The sequence below is a fragment of the Xyrauchen texanus genome, chromosome 19 (assembly GCF_025860055.1).
Source record: "Xyrauchen texanus isolate HMW12.3.18 chromosome 19, RBS_HiC_50CHRs, whole genome shotgun sequence".
Lineage (NCBI taxonomy): Eukaryota > Metazoa > Chordata > Actinopteri > Cypriniformes > Catostomidae > Xyrauchen > Xyrauchen texanus.
Window position 1 is genome coordinate 4,423,072 of NC_068294.1, and position 21,589 is coordinate 4,444,660.

Consider the following 21,589-nt stretch of genomic DNA (forward strand, 5'->3'; position numbering starts at 1 on the left):
ACATTACAACCAAATACTCGGTTCATCCCGTGAACACTCAATTTTGGTTATTAATTAATTAATTAATAGAAATGTACATTTCGGGGCATGGGAAATGTCTTTCTTACTAAGTATTAAGAGCAAGTAGTCAAAATCTATGATTAGTGACTTTAGATATGAGCTTGAGACACAGACAACTTTACATGTGACATGAACAAGACTTTATTAACTAGACTAAACATTTAAACTACTCTAACATACATATACATACATTCATACAGTTTACCAAGGGAAAGAGGGCTGAAGCAGAATACAGGAAGGCAAGAAGTTATAGCATTGTTTGAAGTTCAGCAGATCAACAGCCTGAGCAAACCATCATATTAGTTCTGACACGCCCTTTTTAGAAAGGGGTGAGGATACTTAATGTATCAAATAATGAGACTAAGTTTGATACTTGCATGTCCCATTTGAATTAAACTGTCCTGATGCAATTTGTTGAGGCTCCAGTTGATCTTTGATGATGTTGTCTTGATGAGAGAGAGAACCAGTGAGAGTCAGAGGATCTTGGTGAATGGGCAGTCAAGGCCGTAGCCTGGCACACGCTTGGGAGTCCTTGGGGCCTTCTAGTTTGGCATCATTCAGCGAGAGAGTGAGAGAGCACAAGGCTCAGAGAACCAGAAAGCAAGAGATAAGCGACAAGAGAGAGGAGAGAGAGAGAGCGAGAGGAAGTGGGCGCAGCAATTTTATACCCTCAGGAAACAGGTCCCACCTCTCATTGGCTCGACCAATAAGAAGGGTTTGAGTTCTAGGCGGGAATTTGGTTTATTGCTCTTTGTTGTAAAATTGCCCATTGCATGTGCAAGAAAGAAAATAGGAAACATACTTGTAATACTAATATGTTGTTGTTATCGACATATCATGTACACAGTCATTTCAATCTTCAGAATACCAAGTTATAGAGACCAAATATGCCACACATATGATTTTGGTTAACCATAGTATGCAAAGTCTGAAACATTAACCCATTAGTTTGCAAGAAAACATAGATCAAGCACATTTAAGGGAAAATGTGAGATGGCACATTAGATACATGTCAATATTTATCACATGGATATATAGAATATATATATAGGATTAACAGGGTTCATTTCTCTTTCTCAGTAAGAGAATGAAGTGAGGGTCAGCACTTCTCTGAACATTCCTTTGGAAGTCGTAAAAGTCTCCCTTACTCTGGGCATGAGAGAGTTCCTTTGTCAGGGCTCATTTGCATGTTTATGACTGGGTTTATGACGGTAAGAGATTTTGGGCTGAATGACTCAAAAGATAGTAAAACATCGCGTAATATCATTCTACAGAGATCTTATATTCGAATTCAGCTCGGACAAATCGTAAGGTTTAATTTGATACCAAGAAACATGTGTTTAGTACACTTAGAAAGGGAATATACACTGAGGCTATTAAATATGAGGCCTCAGAGTTTAAAACACACAACGAAACAGTTCTAACGAGTTTGATATACCTCAGAAATACACAACATACAGGGATTACACGTATTTCATTAGCAATATGCAGTTCTGTGTTTAACTGAAAAACACACACACACACATTTTTACGTTCAAAGTTTCCCCCTTCCTGTCCACACGATAAGCACGTGGTGAGCATGCGGATGTCACATGCGATTCTCTGTCAATAGTTCATTGTCTCTTTGTCAATACATTTATTGTGCTTGTGGAGACTGGTTGGCGCTATTTCAGTAATTAGGGGAGTTTTTAACAGTAAGTTCTTGTTTGTTCGTGAATCTGTTAAGGCCACTGATCCTCCGCCATACCTTACACAGTGAACAATATTCTACAGCATTTATCAATCTTAGATTAATGATAGTTACTAGATAAATATACAATTGTTCATTGTTAGTTCATAGTGCTTGAACTATTGTTAACATATACAACTTTTAATTGTAATGTATGAAAATGTATTAATGTACTGTAAATTGGAATTAACATTAACCAAGATTAATAAAATAAAATTGTATAAAAGTGGTGTTCATTGTTAGTTCATGTTAACTGATGTAGTTAATGAACATTAACAAATGGAACCTTTTTCTAAAGTATTACCAAATTTTCATTTTTGTGTAAATACTATTAGTTCTAGTACTAGTCAGTTCTCACCAGTTGCACTACATTTTTAAAGCAAAATCAACTAGTAAATGCATGCAAAAATCCACAGCCTAACCCGGAAGGCACATGGTTTGTGTGTCAGTAACAATTACATTCATAATAACAATTACATTCTTTATATTTTAATGGAACCTACATCCAAGTCCTGACATCCATCACATTTTCCATGCATATAAAAGGAGCGTGTCACTGCCATATAAATGTGCCTGACATTCAACAAGGACGCAGTGAATGCACAATAGAATGTAAGTCCATGTTATATTCTTCTAATTCACTGCATACAGTACATTTACACTAACAGCTTCTTATGAATGTGCAGTCTTTGTTAATATCACTGGAGCTTGAGGGAATGGACAAAATAATAGGATACAGGCAGTGCAATAACTGGAGAAAAACCTCAGAATTCAATTTCATTTGACCTTTGCGTGCACAATTTCTCCAAACACAGTTGCGCCCAGACTTTGCACATGCTTGGACGAAAATACAAAAGTCAATGGCCTTGTCCACTGACTTTGCGCATATGACATATCGTATAATGATATGCTTGCTCTATTAAAATAGGTCCCTAATGTTTGTGTCATGATCCCCTGTTGTCTGCCCTGTGTTTCACTTGTTGCCTGTCATAAACTACACTTCCCATCTAGATCCCTACTCCTCGTCTGCCTGCGTAACAGTTTGAAAAGTGGAAATTATTTTTTATCAAGTGACAGAAATAATTTTGAGGCAATAAATATTGAAACGGAATGGAGATAAACATGTAATAATTTGTATTATTTTAATTGTTCAACGAGATATAAATCTATACATAAAAGGCATTTGAAAATTACCAAAAATAAATGAAGACCTGGTAAAGGGTTTCTAATACACTTGAATGAGAATATATATATATGTATGTATACAGATGTGGCCAAAAATATTGGCACCCTTAGTAAATATGAGCAAAGAAGACAAAATAAAGACCCAACTCATTTTTGCAATTCTCCAGCTGTGATCCATGGTAGTTCTTTGGCCACTTGAACTATCCTCCTCACTGTGCGTGGAGACAATATAGACACATGTCCTTTTGATTTGGAACCTGTTAATTATTGCCCTGATGGTGTAAATGGGTATTTTCAATGCTTTGGCTATTTTCTTATAGCCATTTTCCATTTTGTGAAGCTCAACAACCTTTTTCTGCATATCAAAACTATATTCTTATAGTCTAACCCACTGTGATTGATGATTAAGGGAATTTGGCCTGTGTGTTACCTCATAGTTATACTCATGGGAAACAGGAAGTCATGGCTGAACAATTTCATGTTCCTAGTAACCCAGGTGCACTTCAAAATTTTTAAATATGAATGGAAATATACTACAGATTATTGAACTCATACGTATATATATATATATATATATATATATATATATATATATATATATATATATATACATACATGATGTTTTTTTTGGAGGAATGTGAAAGTTTCAAACAAGCCAAGATAAAAAATATATTGTTCTTAAGGGTTAGTTCTTAACATGAAGCAGAGTTTAGCATTAATATAGAATGATATGTGGTCACAGGTGTGCATATATTGGCTATTTTACAGCTTTAAACATTGCTCATCCAATCAGAATTTAAAGTATAGGAACCATCTTTTTTATAATATTAGATTCTCATAAATTCTCATAAGATAAGGAAAGGTCACGTAGTATTAGAGACTTACATGTTAATGGTGCATTCAGTAACTTTTTGTGTCATCTTGGATTTACATCTAGTGACTTAGATGTAGCATTATCTAAAATGAATAGTTTTCTGTTTCAGAAAATTGCTGAAATTTAGAATTCTAAAATGGCCGCCCCCATGTGTGGACCCTCTCCATGTAGAATAAAACAGCTTTTATGAGGTTACTGATATGACTGGAGTCTTCATTTTAATGTGAGTGCTCATGATTTCATACATATATTGCAAAATTACAATTCATTTCTTTAGGAGTTAATCTTTTTAAATGAAGAAAAATATCAAGTATGTTTTTTGAGCTGTCAAACAGAAAATGATGGTTAACACATCTATATGAAACAGCCAGTGGAGCTCACCGTATGTAAAATACTTGATGTCTGATGGTAGAGTGACCAGCGAGAGGTCTGATGCATGGATCTTCTCATTCACATACTCCTGGGCTTTCATGGCCTGCATGAAGGCAAAAAACCGAGCTGTGAATGCAGCGATGAAGATGGACAGCATCCCGAAATCCAGAATGTTCCAAAGTTGCATGACGTATTCCCTCGGGCCCTCCGTCCATAGCTCTTTACACTCCGACCACATCATTCCTGCAGAAAATAGAAGAATTCAGACAGTAAACTCTGATGTGTCATGTATTTAAACATTCTAATGAAAAAATTTTGTTTCAAGAAAAGCTACAGTATGTGGTTGAAAATGTAAATACCAGAGTTGAGTAAACTCAAGTTCTTTATTAAACACATGCCTTAAAAAACTGACAGTGGTGTGGAAAAATTAAGTGAACCCTTGGATTTAATAACTGGCCGATCCTCCTTTGGCAACAATAATCTCAAACCAAGCGTTTCCAGTAGCTGTGGATTAGACCTGCACAACGTTCAGAAGGAATTTTGGACCATTCTTCTTTACAGAACTGCTTCAGCTCAGCCATATTATTATGATATCTGGTGTGAATGGCTCTCTTGAGGTCAGTCCACAGTATCTCTATTGGGTTAAGGTCTGGCCTCTGATTGGGCCACTCCAAAAGTTGGATTTACTTTTTTGAAGCATTCTGTAATGATATAATTGGATGTTTAATTCCAGCTGTATCATCCAATTTCTGCTGAGCTTGAGCTGGCACACAGCCACCTTGACATTCTCATGTAGGATATCTTGATAAATTTGGGAATTAATTTTCCCTTTGATGATGGCAAGCGATCCAGCCCCCGAAGCACCTCTAAGGTGATCCTTTTTATGCCATAAATAGCTTCCCAAACAATTCAACCTTAGCTTCATCAGTCCACAATTTTTTTTCTTCCCCAGTAGCATTGTGGAGTGTAAAGGTGGTATTTGTCAAACTTCAACCAAGCAGTAATGTTTTTGTTGGAAAGCAGTGGCTTCCCTATGATTGCCATACAGTCGACTCATGAACAGAGACGTTAACCAATTCCAATGATTGCGTCAAGTCTTTAGCTGTCTCTCTAGGGTTCTTTTTTTTACCTCAATGAGCATTCTGCGGTGTGACTTTTGGTCAAATTGGCTATACGGCCACTTCTAGGAAGAGTAGCCATAGTACAAAATGGTCTTCATTCATAGACAATATTTCTAACTGTGGAGAGATGAATATCGAATCTCTTCGAGATAACTTTGTAACCCAGTCCGGCTTTATGCAAAGCAACAGTTCTTGATCGTAGGTCTTCTGAGGTGTCTTCTTTTGTGAGGCATGGTCCACATCAGCAGATGCTTCTTGCGAATAGCAAACTCAAAATGTTTAGTGCTGGATAGTAAAGGATTACATGTAATATGAATTACATAATCGTATAACTTGAAAAAATAAAGTATGTGTATTGGATTACATTACATCTTATTATGAACATAATCAGAATACAGGTGCATTTTATTGATTACCGGTACATTATTATTAATTACATCAGCAATCAGCCAAGGCAATGACTATTGCTTAATTTACTAATTTTGCTTCTAAATTTGAAAAGATTGGTCTGAGCCAGAGCCTGAAACATGTGTGATAGGCTTTAAGACGCATCTGGAGCATTTGGAGGTTCTGTTTGTTCTCTATATTTGTATATCTGTATATTTTCTCATCATATAAATTATTTAATAATTATTCTATGTATCATATAGCCATGCTTGCATGTAGCTACCAAAATTTATACAATGCAGTGCTCAGCAATTGGCAAATAGTACATTTCCGTATGATTTTATGTTTACTAATGTTTAATGAAAGGAGTGTTAATTGGTGCTTAACACATTTAAAATGAATGGTTAGATTTCCATCCAAATATCTAAGGGTTATCCAAGTATAAGTATAATCCAAAAGTCAAAGATTACCTAAAAAGTGTAAATCTAAAATCAAAAAGATAAATCTAAAAGATATTGTGATAGATTGCAATTTAAATTATGGAATTTGTGATCAGTACACGATTACATTTTAGAAGTAATCTGCCCATCACTGCTAGGACTAGGTAAATGGAGACATCACTCAGAGTAGCACCATTCTTTTGACATCAACGTGACAAGGAAAGTGAGTCAAGACTACTGAATAAACACAAAGCGGACTGTAGAAAATGGCACAATCCCTCCTTTTAATTTCACTATAATAGTCTATTTTTGCTGCATTGTGATATAAATAATGAATTAGGGAATTTTAGTTTTGGTAGGTATGAAGAAGTGTATTTATTAAGCATTTAAAACATATAAAATGTTCAATATTTTTAAAGTTAAAATGCTCACAAGTACTGCATGAAAGTTTTTCATGTTGTTATAACTGCTGATTAATGATGCTTAATGCATTTGTAAACTACTTATTAGTCATTAATGAACCCTCTTTATAAACCCTTAACAAAGGGAACATTACTGTAAAGTGTTAGAAGCTAATTTCACTAATTGTGAAAATCACATTATATGAATCTGATAACACAAATTTTGAGAGAAGTCATTACTTAACTGCTTCGAGGCAACAAATGAAACGGGTTAGCGATTACAATGAAGGATACTGTGTTATGGATCAGAAATTCCCCAGACATCAAGTGACTCATTTCATTGGAGTTGCATTTCACTGATGTTGTTCATCCTTTATTCTCTTTTTCTCTCTCCCAGTGGGGTGATGACAATTGTACGGTTAACTGTTTGTAGGGATTGTTGCTGTTGTGCACAGATGCATTAGTGACACCTCTTTCTTGACGTCATTACATAAGTAGTACTTGATCAGACTGTTCAATAAAATCATTAGTTCGGACAAAAGAGCTGATAGTGGACTGAGCTTGTGTGTGTGTTCATTTTGAGATATGAGGAGATAGAGAGAGAAGGAAAAGACGACATGGAGAGCGAGGGAGAGATAAAGACAGAGAGTGACAGATGTAATCAGACAATCAGAGAGTCTGAGTGCCACACGCGAAAATCACAATTTAACGCAAGCAAATTCGGTGAAAACTATATTTGCATTCCCATAGAAAGTAAATCACAAATGAGACCTCTTTCAGTTATTCCTCTAGACAGTGTTAAGAAATGGAGATCACATGGAGACTTGTTTCTCAGATATTTCTCTTGGGAAAAATACCTCAATAATACCTCATGTGTTTCCTCGAGAGCATTCTTCCAAGACCAAATAATATGAGCTAGGCATTCATGTAAATGCTTACTTATAGTTTGCTCAGCATAATAAACTGGCCAATGGGTCGCAAACCAAAATTGGGTTGTATAGCAATACATGTTTGGTCATGACATATTTTGATATACACTAGTATATTTGATATACTAAAGGATTATTAGGAACACCATACTAATACTGTGTTTGATCCCCTTTCACCTTCAGAACTGTCTTAATTCTACGTGGCATTGATTCATCAAGGTGCTGAAAGCATTCTTTAGAAATGTTGGCCCATATTGATAGGATAGCATCTTGCAGTTGATGGAGATTTGTGGGATGCACATCCAGGGCACGAAGCTCCCGTTCCACCACATCCCAAAGATGCTCTATTGGGTTGAGATCTGGTGACTGTGGGGGCCATTTTAGTACAGTGAACTCATTGTCATGTTCAAGAAACCAATTTGAAATTTTACATTTATGCATTTGACAGACGCTTTTATACAAAGCGACTTACAGTGCAATTATTACAGGGACAATCCCCCCGGAACAACCTGGAGTTAAGTGCCTTGCTCAAGGGCACAATGGTGGTGGCCGTGGGGTTCGAACCAGCGACTTTCTGATTAACAGCCCTGTGCTTTAGCCACTATGCCACCACCACTCCATGATTCGAGCTTTGTGACATGGTGCATTATCCTGCTGGAAGTAGCCATCAGAGGATGGGTACATGGTGGCCATAAAGGGATGGACATGGTCAGAAACAATGCTCAGGTAGGCCGTGGCATTTAAACGATGCCCAATTGGCACTAAGGGGCCTAAAGTGTGACAAGAAAACATCCCCCACACCATTACACCACCACCACCAGCCTGCACAGTGGTAACAAGGCATGATGGATCCATGTTCTCATTCTGTTTACGCCAAATTCTGACTCTACCATCTGAATGTCTCAACAGAAATCGAGACTCATCAGACCAGGCAACATTTTTCCAGTCTTCAACTGTCCAATTTTGGTGAGTTCTTGCAAATTGTAGCCTCTTTTTCCTATTTGTAGTGGAGATGAGTGGTACCCGGTGGGGTCTTCTGCTGTTGTAGCCCATCCGCCTCAAGGTTGTGCGTGTTGGAGCTTCACAAATGCTTTGCTGCATACCTCGGTTGTAACAAGTTGTTATTTCAGGCAAAGTTGCTCTTCTATCAGCTTGAATCAGTCGGCCCATTCTCCTCTGACCTCTAGCATCAACAAGGCATTTTCGCCCACAGGACTGCCGCATACTGGATGTTTTTCCTTTTCACACCATTCTTTGTAAACCCTAGAAATGGTTGTGCGTGAAAATCCCAGTAACTGAGCAGATTGTGAAATACTCAGACCGGCCCGTCTGGCACCAACAACCATGCCACGATCAAAATTGCTTAAATCACCTTTCTTCCCCATTCTGACATTCAGTTTGGAGTTCAGGAGATTGTCTTGACCAGGACCACACCCCTAAATGCATTGAAGCAACTGCCATGTGATTGGTTGATTAGATAATTGCATTAATGAGAAATTGAACAGGTGTTCCTAATAATCCTTTAGGTGAGTGTACATGTATTTATTTCCTAAGTATAAGTAACTACAATTGTTAGAGCAAATGCACTCTGCTCGGTGCACTCTTTGTTTTATTTCTGTATAGCTGAGTGTCTCTCTATCTTATGTCATACCCCACCTCTTGGTTTGCTTATTATTAGTTCATTTGCCTGACCCCTGTTAACCCGTTTGATTTCTCTTCCTATTTTAGTCTCCTCGTGTTTCCTGTCCAGTGCTAGTTCATCTTGTTTCCAGTCTTGTGTGCTTATTTGTTCCAGTCGGTCAGTGTCATACAGTCAGTTTTGTGTGTGTTTGTTCTTGTCTCAATTCGGTCCTGCTCCTGGTTCATTACCCCATCCCTGCCTGGTCCGGTTGGTCCTGGTTCAAGTTCCTCTCCAGTCTGGATTATATTATTCCCCTACGGGGTAGTTTATGTTTGTTTTCCTACAGCATCAATGCTCCTCACCGCCCAGAAGAGGAGGAAAAGGGCACCTACTCCTCAGTTGCCATCCACGGAGGACATTCCCCTGCTGCTGCCGGTGCCCATGCTTGCCACGTTCAACGAGCCAGTTCTTGAAGCCTCATCCGTCCTAGTGCCACAGCAGTGCTCCCGGCTGCTCTCTGACACCCAACACGTTGAACTTCATAATATTAAATGAATGCTTGTGTCTTCACTAATCTTGGTAGCTTTTATATCACACCTGATATGGAAACAGATTGTGTAAAAGAAAAAGATTGTTCTGCACAAAATTATGGTAAAAACAATATGTAAATATTGTTGTTAGGGGGTTACCTCCCACACCCCTTGGAATCTACGCCCCTGTACCAATAGCTTCAACATGCACTTGATGTGCATTTTGAACAAACATAGTTATGTTCCCAGTTCTCTTTTTGTCTTCATTGGTTATAATGGTTAAAATCCTCTTTCTTGATATTAAAGAAATCACACAAGTGAAGAAAGGGTGTGGTGCTTTTCCTCAGTGTAGCAACTCATAATGTAAAAAGTGCACATAATGTAATAACTGCACATAATATAATAAGTATTACATTATTAATGTAATAAAATGTTCATTAAGTAATAATTTTGCAATCTTCATACAATCTTGAGCTCATAATATAATAAAAATGTTTACATTATGAGAAATGTTTTACATTATGAACTCACCTAAAACATTTGAATTAAAATGTAATAATTTTGTCATATTGTAATAATTTACCAAACAAAATAATAGTATTGTTTTTAAGGCATAAATAAAATAAAAAAATCGAAATCTCATCTTAAACTACAAATGAAATGCATCAGATTTAAATATTCATGCATAGATTAGTGTTAATATTAATATTATTATTATTTCTGTACATTACTTCTATATATATATATATATATATATATATATATATATATATATATATATATATATATATACAGTACATAAGCCAAAGACACTTGTAGTCTTCAGTTAAAAGAGAATATTATATTTTTTTTTTCAATTTGACAATGAAAAGGTATACATACTGATAAATGACAAATAGGGTGTGATAATCGCACTGTGTACAAAGTATAGCATACATTGTAAAAAAATAACCCACAGTATCAATGTGATGTCATCATGAGCAACAAACAACAAATAAGTAAATCGTTTAGCTTCATTTTCAATGGCAGCTATTGGTGCCCTCTCTCTCTCTCGCTCTCTCTCTCTCTCTCTCTCTCTCTCTCTCTATATATATATATATACAGTACTGTGCAAAAGTTTTATGCACTTAAGATGTTTCACAAAAGCATTTGTCTTAAGATGGTTATTTATATCTTCAGCGTTTGTGTGTCAATAGAAAAATACATTTTAGACTCCCAAACATGCAAATAGAAAAGAGTAGAATAGAAGAAGAGGGAGCCCTGCAACAAATGGCATTACCACCACAGAATATTGAGACAGTCTGAGATTACATAAAGAGACAGATTAAATATATAGAAGAACTGTCATCACTTCTCCAAGAAGCTTGAATCATCCTATCTGCCAACAACCAAGAAAAGCTGTGTCCAGGTGTATCAAGCAGAATGTGGGCTGTTTTAAATGCAAATGTGGTCACAACAAATATTGATTTCACTTTGTTATGTTTACAGGACTTTAAGTGATAAATTAAAACTATTTATGGCAAGATTTAATAAGATATCCTCACTATGCAACATTTTTCACAAGTGCCTAAAACCTTTGCACAGTACTGTACATATAAATATATAATTATAGTTCAGCAACTTTTCAAGAGTTAGAGAGAAGCACAACTTCTTATAGCAAAAGGCTAAAACATCTTCGAGGTTGCTGAAGAAAAACAAGAAATATACTGGGAAAACTTTTGCACAGTATATCAACTACTGTACATCTTCAGACCGAACACATTACAGTCCAACCTTATATTCAAAGAAAAAGAATACTGTATGTTGCAATAAATGTTAGTCTATTCTTAAGTACTGCAATCTGACTCAGTCTGTAAACGGAAAAGGCTAGCATATTAACTCAAATATTAAAGAATGTTGCATAGTGTGTCATTTCTTTCTTCCAGATGATGTTCTTGATGGTAAACAATCTAAAGAACACATCTTCCTACAATCCACACCCACATCCATCAAATATGCAGTCCAAAAAGCTCCTTGAGTTTTTGAGCAGTCACTTGTGCATCCAGCTCCTTTGTACAGCCTCTCTCGTCTCTCGTGAATGCGCCTAAGCTGTTCAACCGTGGGAAGATGTCAGTATAACAGCTTGTGAAGAACTTTATTTTTTTATTTAGTGCATAAAACTAAAAATGTGTTTCTGGGTCAAAGTGACTCAGAGCAGGTCATAATAACAAAATTTGTAAAATGTTTCAGTTCAAAATGTAGCCCAATTTGTTTTTATAGAAAATTACTTATTTAACTTATACTATTATATTTATATTATGTGCTGTTATTACATTTTGAACTGTGATTACATTTTAAGCTTCTACAATGTGTTTATAATGTAATACATTTATAATACAATAAACTATTACATTATGCGAAAAACATTATAACATTATGAGCTCAAGATTTTATTATTATTGTAGCAAGTTGTTCCTCATGATGCCATCACAGTGACATCATTTTGTGAAGTCGTAGAATTACGGCAAAAATCGCGCAAACAGCATCATGCATTTTTAAGATTTGAGCAATCAAACTGTCACATCCCTTCATCTCACCTTTCCTTCATGTTCACACACTTTTAGTTTAACCCCTTTGACTTTAATGTTGTAGTTGTTTCCCACACTACAATTCCCAGCAAGCACCATCATCATTAGTTTCATCTGTTTTCCATCAGTGTTCACAGCTGTTCCTCATGTTTTTAATTCCCATGTCTGTATATATTCCTTTGTGTTTCTTCACTCATTGTCTAGTCTCATCCATTGTTGCATTGAGCTAAATAGTTCATTTGTTCATCAAGCCTTGTTTTATTTGTATATTCATCTTCTTCATTAAATACTGCATTTGGGTTCACTAACATCTCTCTCTCTCTCTCCTTGCCCATTGCTGACAGAAGACTAGACCTGCAAAAAGGAACCCAGCAGGACCCAATTACCTGCAACTACTAGACAAGCCTTACATGTAAGTTATGCAGCCTTTTGGGGTCATCGTTCCTCGGATTCAACATGCACTGGATCCTACAGTGAGAGTTCCTGTTATCACCTCTCCATCATTGGTCAGTGCTACCAGAACTACAGTGGCCTACTCTGTTAACTCCTCTCCTGACCCTCTGGTTCACCTTCCTCACAATCCGCTGGCCGCTCCGACTTTTACGGTTCTGCCGAGGAGTGCCATGGATTCCTCCTTCAGTGTCTTCTCCTGTTCCAGAGTTCTCCACACAGTTTTCCCACATAGAGAGCGATGGTCACTTATCATATCCCGTTTGACCGGAGATGCTTTGAAGTGGGGGTCTGCGATCTGGTGGCGAGGAGGTAAATTAACTCAATCCTTTGATGCCTTCATCACCCACTTTCGGGAGGTGTTTGAGCTCCCAATTTGGTCCTAAAATGCCGCAGTTCCCTTGGAGGGGTTTTACGAGCCAACACCCATGCCTGCCTCGGTCAATGAGCCAATGCCCACGCATGCCACGGTCAACGAGCCAACACCCATGCCTGCCACAGTCCCAGAGCTTGTGTAGCAAGTCTTGTCCGTCCCAGAGCTAGTGTTGCAAGCCTGCTCCAACCCTACAGGAGTTTTATGGGGCGATTTTATCCAAGCTCCCCTCAACAGAGACGACATTCTACCAAGCCTCGGTAGTCCTGGAGACTTCCTTCATCGAGCCTCCCATGGCTCTGCCTTCTGAGTCTACCACAGCAGCGCTTACAGCAACAAGGCCGTTCCCTGGTCACTGCCAATGTTCACGGCCAAGGAGGTCATTCCCCGGTTGCTGCCTGTGCTTACGCCCATGGAGGTAGTTCCCTGACTGCTGCCTGTGCTCACGGCTACGGAGGTCGTTCCCCGGTCACTGCCTGTGCTCACAACCACGGAGGTCGTTCCCCGGTCGCTGCCTGTTCTCACGACCACAGAGTTCGATCCCTGGTCACTGCCTGTTCTAATGACCATGTTGACTCTGCCCTCTGAGTCTTCCATGACTCCGCCCTCTCCTTCTCCAGCGTCTCCACCCATTCCGGCTCCTCCTCCTGAGATTCAAATCCTTAAACCTCGTGCGGCTCCGCCCGCTACACCTCTGGCTCCTCCTCCGGAGTCTCAAATCCTTAAACCTCCTGCAGCTCCGCCTCTGGCTCCTCCTCCTGAAACTCAAGTTACAAGTCCCTGCTCATCCAAAGGCTCTGCCTCCTGAGACTCAACTCCATGAACCAACTGTGTCTCCACCCTCTGACCCCCTGCCAGTTCCAGACTGTGTCCTGATCCTCAACCAGTTGCATTCTTGGAGCTGCCTCCTAAAGCTCCCACCCCCACTCCCTTCCTGGAGGCTGTCCCTGGCCTCCTCATCATCCTCCGGATCCTTATTGGTCTGCCTGGCCCTGCCCTTTTTCTATTCATCATTAGATGACAGGAGTCATCTTTTAAGGGGGGGTTCTGTCACATCCCTTAATATCACCTTTCCTTCATGATCACAGACTTTTAGTTTAACCCTTCTTGGACCTAAACATTGAAGTTGTTCCCCCACACTATTGACCTGTTCTAAAAAATTGTTCACAGCTGTTCCTCGGCTTGTTAATTCTCATGCCTGCATATATTCCTTTGTGTTTCCTCACTCATTGTCTAGTCTCGTTCATTGTAGCATTGAGTTAAGTAGTTCTTTTTTTATCAAGCCTTGTGTTATTTGTGTTTGTATATGGTGTAGTTAAACAGACAAGAGGGAACACATAGGCTTGCTAATGTGCTAAGACGATCAAATCAAATGGTGCACGCCCCCGACTGTGCCCTAAAAACAAAGTAATTTACTTTTCTGCGTATTTCAAAGACAGCACGATACAGCACGATACACACGATGAATGTTTGTATTTTGAAGAGAGACTTGAGGCTGAGGATATTTTCGGACGAGTAAGTCATTTAGTTTTAATTAGACATGCTATTTTATATAAACATGTATATATTATACTACTGGGACTGTTTCCAGACTTGCCAGCCAGGATTTAGTGTATTGACATTTGAAATATGTCCTAATAAGAAAGATTTAATTACATTTAAATGCTAAAGCAGGTATTTAAATTGTATGCTGTATGATATAAATATGATATGTAATACGGTATAAAAATAATATGAATGTTTAGATTATATTTTAACTAGTGTTTATGCTGCCTCATTATCATCAACAAAGCTTGTGCTTGCAAATATGTGTTCAGGTTAAATGAGTAAAATGCACTTTAAATATGCCCATATTAGAAAATCAGCATATTATAATGATTTCTGAAGGATCATGTGACACTGAAGACTGCAGTAAGGATGCTGAAAATTCAGCTTTGATCACAAATGCATTTTACAATATATTCAAATACAAAACTATTCTTTTCATTTGTAAAAATAGTTCACAATGTCACTGTTTTTACTGTATTTTGGATCAAATAAATCCAGTCCTGGTGAGCAGAAGAGACTTCTTTTAAAAGGTAGTGTAGGTCTAAAATGAAGTAAAGTCTTTATGTAAAGAAAATATATAGTCAGATTACTTCTTTTAACTTAAAACTTGATTTTGATCATTAAGTCTCCTCACTTTCATTCTCTTTCTGTCACATTCCTCATTGATAGGCCCAGAGGAGAGGTCTTTTGTCTCCTCATGTGTGAATTACATCAATATTCATTATAGTTCAAGCCTCCTCGCATATGACCTTTCTAACACTAAAAGTGTCTTACAAAAGTTAAATTAGTATATTATTTTGTATGAATGAGTGATCAGGATGTTTTCACATAATTTTGTAGCAAAAACACTAGGCTACAAGATCCAGTTCTCAAAGGTCTTGTGGACAAATGTTTAGTATCTGTTATATGGCCTTATTTCAATGACTTCAAATTTTGTTTTTTCAAAAGCCATGCATAAATGTTATTTTCTCAAAAATACAAACATGTACACACATGTTGCTCACATATTATTGTAGCCCAGTTTTTGCTGAATACAGTGTTATCAGACTTTAGCCATTAATGTGTTTTTAAGCAACTGAAAAAAGCACAAATGTCAAGGCATGTCAAAACTTCTCCAAGGCCCAAAACACCCTCAGACCCCAGAGGTTTAATAAAGTAAAAGTAACAGTAATGATTATATTGTTAATGATATTTTTTAAATTAGTATTTTCTGAACATAAGCAACGCGTGGTATGTTAAAATTTTGAATATTATTTGATTGAACCCCCCTTTGAAATCCATGCATCAAATATAATACAACAGGCTTTTGAGGTATATATTTCAATCACCATTCCATTCCATTACATACTGGGTAACATTTTATAATAACTACATGGTATAAAGTATTTGTAAAGCATTAATTTATAGTCAATTGATCATTTATAATCTATTGTTCCTACATTAATAAGGTACATACAAATAGTTTGTTATTTGTTTATATTCACTGTTGAAAACAATTAATTATTGTTTAATAATTTCATTTGTAGGCAGTTTGATGTTTTTTTTTTACATGCATAAGGGATGAATTCATAGTAAATAAAGAAATCATAAGTGAGAGCTGTATATGCTTAATTAAACATTATTAATGATTTATTACTCCGAAAACCTGGCCGTGAAAGAACCATCACCACAGCACCTCAATCACAAAGGCTCAAAGCAGACACTAAAGCTTAAAAATACAAAACAAACACCAGACACAACACAAAAGTACAGGAATATTAGTGAGAGAGGAATATCTACCGACTATTAAAAGAGATCCTCTAATTGTTCAAACGCCACTTTAGCATGTTTCAGCCTTTTAAGCTTTATGAGAAGACCTGGTGTCATTATTGCCAAGTAAAATGACTGTATAATTCAGTTTCACCAGTGGACCTACTATAAATATTTCATTAAATTGAATCCGATTACAGAAGGAAACTCTAAAAATCCTGCTAAGTCTCGTGGTCTGTAAACAGCCAGCACGTCACCACGTCACATGATCGTGATGAAATGGCAAATAAATAAATCAAATAGGAAAGATCATGTAATGTTATATGGGACACTTTAAATTATATTTATCCATATTAAATTTCATTAGCAAAATTTCCTTACTATGCAGCTGAAGTGTACAGGTGTTACTTTTCTCAGCGCTATGCCGGATGGATAAATAACAGTAGTTTGTGGTTACTGCATAGGTCATTTTATGTAATAACTTTCTAAAGATTGCAGGGACGGATTTGTATCTCAGGTACCAATCCTTGTAGTAAAAAGTATTTAATGTACATGTTAGGAACAGAAGGCAGCGAAGGCAGACGAGGAGACTGGATCTAAACGCAAGCTTACTTTATTAACAAAATCAAAACAAACACAAAGGAAAACCCTCAATGGGGAAAATAAACACAAAACTGAGAAAACGGGCAGGGAAAACACACCGGGCTAACAACGTTCAACGAAAGACAAGGACTGAACCAAAAACCAGGATATAAATACATGGACATGGGAAGACAGGAACCAATGAACAAACAGGACTCAAACAAGATAACTAACGAGGGCAGGTGAAAACAATAAACAAGGAACACGAACGCTAACAGGGAGACTGTGGAGCAAAACAAAGGACAAAAGTGAAAACTATGGAAAGGTACAAAAATGGAAGACAAAGGGGCAACGGTAAAACAAGACAAGGTCATACATAACACTATGGAATAAAAAAAGGGACAAAAATGGAAAACAAAGGGGCAACGGTAAAACAAGACAAGGTCATACATAACATAGCCCCCCTCAAAGGATCGGATCCCAGACGATCCGAAATAAAAGAAACACAAAGAAAAAAACACCAGGAGCAGACGGGCAGACCAGGGGGGGCACGAGAGCAGGCAGGAAGTTCAAGGGGGCACAGAGGGCAGGCAAGAAGTCCAATGGGGCACAGAGGGCAGGCCGGAAGTCCAAGGGGGCACAGAGGGCAGGCAGGAAGTCCAAGGGGGCACAGAGGGCAGGCAGGAAGTCCTGGGGGGCACAAAGGGCAAGGACAGGTTCAGGTGGTCTGGGAGCTGGCCACCGGGCAAGGATGGGTTCAGGAGGTCTGGGAGCTGGCCACAGGGCAAGGATAGGTTCGGGTGACCGGGGAGGAGGCCACTGGACAGGAACAGGGTCAGGGGGCCTGGGAAGAGGCCACAGGACAGGGGCCGGGTCAGGAGGCCTGGGAGGAGGCCACAGGACAGGGACTGGGTCAGGAGGCCTGGGAGGAGGTCACAGGTCAGGAACAGGGTCAGGGGCCCTGGGAGGAGGCCACAGGACAGGGGCCGGGTTAGGAGGCCTGGGAGGAGGCCACAGGACAGGGGCCAAGTCAGGAGGCCTGGGAGGAGGCCACAGGACGGGAACTGGGTCAGTGGGCCTGGGAGGAGGCCACAGGACAGGGACTGGGTCAGGGGGCCCGGGAGGAGGCCACAGGACAGGGGTCGGGTCAGGAGCCCTGGGAGGAGGCCACAGGTCAGGAACAGGGTCAGGGGCCCTGGGAGGAGGCCACAGGACAGGGGCCGGGTCAGGAGGCCTGGGAGGAGGCCACAGGACAGGGGCCGGGTCAGGAGGCCTGGGAGGAGGCCACAGGATGGGAACTGGGTCAGGGGGCCTGGGAGGAGGCCACAGGATAGGGGCCGGGTCAGGAGGCCTGGGAGGAGGCCACAGGACAGGGACTGGGTCAGGGAGCCCGGGAGGAGGCCACAGGACAGGGGCCGGGTCAGGAGGCCTGGGAGGAGGCCACAGGACGGGAACTGAGGAAGGCTCAGGAGACAGAACCGAGGAAGGCTCAGGAGGCGGAGCCGAGGAAGGCTCAGGAGGCGGAGCCGAGGAAGGCTCAGGAGGCGGAGCCGAGGAAGGGGGTGCCGTAGAAGGCTTTGGGGGCGGAGACCTGGAAGGCTCTGGAGTCTCTGGGGCCTGAGCCGTAGGAGGCTCTGGAGGCTTTGGGGCGGAGCCGTAGGATGCTCTGGAGGCGGAGCCGTAGGAGGCTCAGGAGGCGGAGCTGTAGGAGGCTCGGGAGGCTCTGGGGCGGAGCCGTAGGAGGCTCAGGAGGTTCTGGAGGCAGAGCCGTAGGAGGCTCGGGAGGTTTTAGAGGCGGAGACGTAGGAGGCTCTGGAGGCGGAGCCGTAGGAGACTCGGGAGGCGGAGCCGTGGGAAGTTCTGGAGGCTCAGGAGGTGGAGCCGTGGGAGGCTCAGGAGGCTTTGGTGGTGGAGCCGTAGGAGGCTCCGGATGCAGAGCCGTAGGACGCTCTAGAGGCGGAGCCCTAGAAGGCTCTGGAGTCTCTGGGAGCAGAGCCGTAGGAGGCTCGAGAGGCGGAGCCCTAGGAGGCTCTGGAGTCTCTGGGAGCAGAGCCGTAGGAGGCTCGGGAGGCGGAGCCGTGGAAGGCTCGAGAGGCTTGGGAGGCGGAGCCCAGGAAGGCTCGAGAGGCTTGAGGGGCGGAGCCCTAGAAGACTTGAGTGACTTGAGGGGCGGAGTTCTGGGAGGCTCGAGAGGCGGAGTTCTGAAAGGCTCGAGAAGCTTGAGAGGTGGAGCCCAGGGAGGCTCGGGAAGCTCGAGAGGTGGAGCCCTGGAAGGCTCGAGAGGCTTGAGAGGCAGAGCCCTGGAAGGCTTGAGAGGCGGAGCCCTAGGAGGCTCGAGAGGCTTGAGAGGCGGAGCCCTGGGAGGCTCGAGAGGTGAAGCTCTGGAAAGCTTGAAAGGCGGAGCTCTGGAAAGCTCGGAAGGCGGAGCTCTGGAAAGCTCGGGAGGCTCGGAAGGCGGAGCTCTAGGAAGCTCAGAAGGCGGAGCTCTGGAAAGCTCGGGAGGAGGAGCTCTGGAAAGCTCGGGGAACTGGAGAAGCAGACGCCGTAGGAGGATGAGCTGTGGACGGCGGGGCCGCGGCGGAGCCCAAGAAGGCTCTGGAGTCTCTGGGGACAGAGCCGTAGGAGGCTCGGGAGGTGGAGCTCTGGGAAGCTCGAGAGGCGGAGCTCTGGGAGGCTCGGGAGGCTCAAGTGAAGGAGCCCCGGGAAACTCTGGAAGAGGAGTCCTGGAAGGCTCGGAGGCCTCGAGAGGCTGACGCCGTAGAAGGATGAGCCGCGGACGGCGGGGCCGCGGCGGAGCCCAGGAAGGCTCTGGGTCGGTCGAGGCTACAGGCGCTGGCTCTGGGACGGTAGAGGCTGCAGGCGCTGGCTCTGGGACGGTAGAGGCCGCAGGCGCTGGCTCTGGGACGGTAGAGGCCGCAGGCGCTGGCTCTGGGACGGTAGAGGCCGCAGGCGCTGGCTCGCTCACAGTGACATGCGTAGGCGCAGGCTCGCTCACCGTGACATGCGTGGGCGCAGGCTCGCTCACCTTGACAGGCGTGGGCGCTGGCTCGCTCACCGTGACAGGCGTGGGCGCTGGCTCGCTGACCGTGGAAGGCGTGGGCACAGGCTCCTTACAGTAAGCCACTAGATCCATATGTGGTCTTTCGTTCTGTTAGGAACAGAAGGCAGCGAAGGCAGACGAGGAGACTGGATCTAAACGCAAGCTTACTTTATTAACAAAATCAAAACAAACACAAAGGAAAACCCTCAATGGGGAAAATAAACACAACACTGAGAAAACAGGCAGGGAAAACACACCGGCTAACAACGTTCAACGAAAGACAAGGACTGAACCAAAAACCAGGATATAAATACATGGACATGGTAAGACAGGAACCAATGAACAAACAGGACTCAAACAAGATAACTAACGAGGGCAGGTGAAAACAATAAACAACGAACACGAACGCTAACAGAGAACTGTGGAGCAAAACAAAGGACAAAAGTGAAAACTATGGAATAACAATAGGGACAAAAATGGAAGACAAAGGGGCAACGGTAAAACAAGACAAGGTCATACATAACACTATGGAATAACAAAAGGGACAAAAATGGAAAACAAAGGGGCAACGGTAAAACAAGACAAGGTCATACATAACAGTACAAATGTCTGCAGTATGACAAAAATGTCCTGAGATTTGAATGCTGATGAATGAAGACTTCAGCTTTCAGGATTCAGGCCAGGAGGTGCCCCTTTCAGGAAGACACATCTGCCGCTCATAGAATTTTATTTTTTAGCTAAATCAGCACTTTAATGACACGTTTCAATGAGCAAAATTACAGAAAATATTCAATACATCAACAACTTATACTTCAAAGAAAATGCTAATGTTTAAGTTAGCAAAGCATAAAAAATAGGAGCCGATAAAATATTGTTTTTTTCTCTCCAAATTCCGATTTTTCACAAATTCTGTTTTCCATTTTATTTTTTATGAATTCCATCTTTAAAAGATTTGTTTTTTAATCAAAAATATGTCCAATCAAATTAATTAATAAAGAGTTCATCAAATGAAATTATTTTATCAAATAAAGTGCTTCAATAACTTCACAGCTGAATCCAAAAAAACTTTTTGTCAAGTAATGTGAGAACAACAGAGTCACTGTATAAATGAAAACTTACAGTGCATTCAGTACACACTTGCTTGTGAAATTTGCTAAAATATCATTATTCCTGATATATGAGAATAGTAATAATAATATTTATAAAAACAATAATAATAAAATGAATATTACATTTTTACAATGCAGTAGTAATGTATTTTTTGTCATACTTTCTTCAATTTCACGCATCTATTTAAACCTAACTTTTATTTTGATGGATCACTGTGTCAGTTTCTGTGTCTGTTTGATGGAAGCTTCACACTTTTGGAAAAGCAGTTCACTATGTGGTCATTTGATTGTTACACCATAAGAGGCTGCAATTAATTTAAATAATTGGTCTGGAATGTGCTGCACACTTCACATTAAATGAGTGTTTTGCACTCTGTAATCTAATACACAGATTACAGAAGTCATAATGTGATGTTTTTAACAGGTTAACACCTTCACACATCACTTTGAAGCGTGCAACACAAGAGAACTGGATATTTCTTAAATGAAATTGCAGGCTGCTGTGATTTAATAATCAGACTA

General features: G+C 40.7%; 1 protein-coding gene across 1 annotated transcript in view; it reads right to left on the reverse strand.

Annotated features, from left to right (window-relative positions):
* Positions 1–21,589, reverse strand: part of LOC127659534 (short transient receptor potential channel 3-like) — a 96,990-nt gene that overhangs the window by 14,264 nt on the left and 61,137 nt on the right. Inside the window, exon 7 of the mRNA XM_052149398.1 lies at positions 4,230–4,463. Coding sequence (XP_052005358.1) covers positions 4,230–4,463 — 234 coding nt within the window. The remainder of the gene's footprint in view (positions 1–4,229; positions 4,464–21,589) is intronic.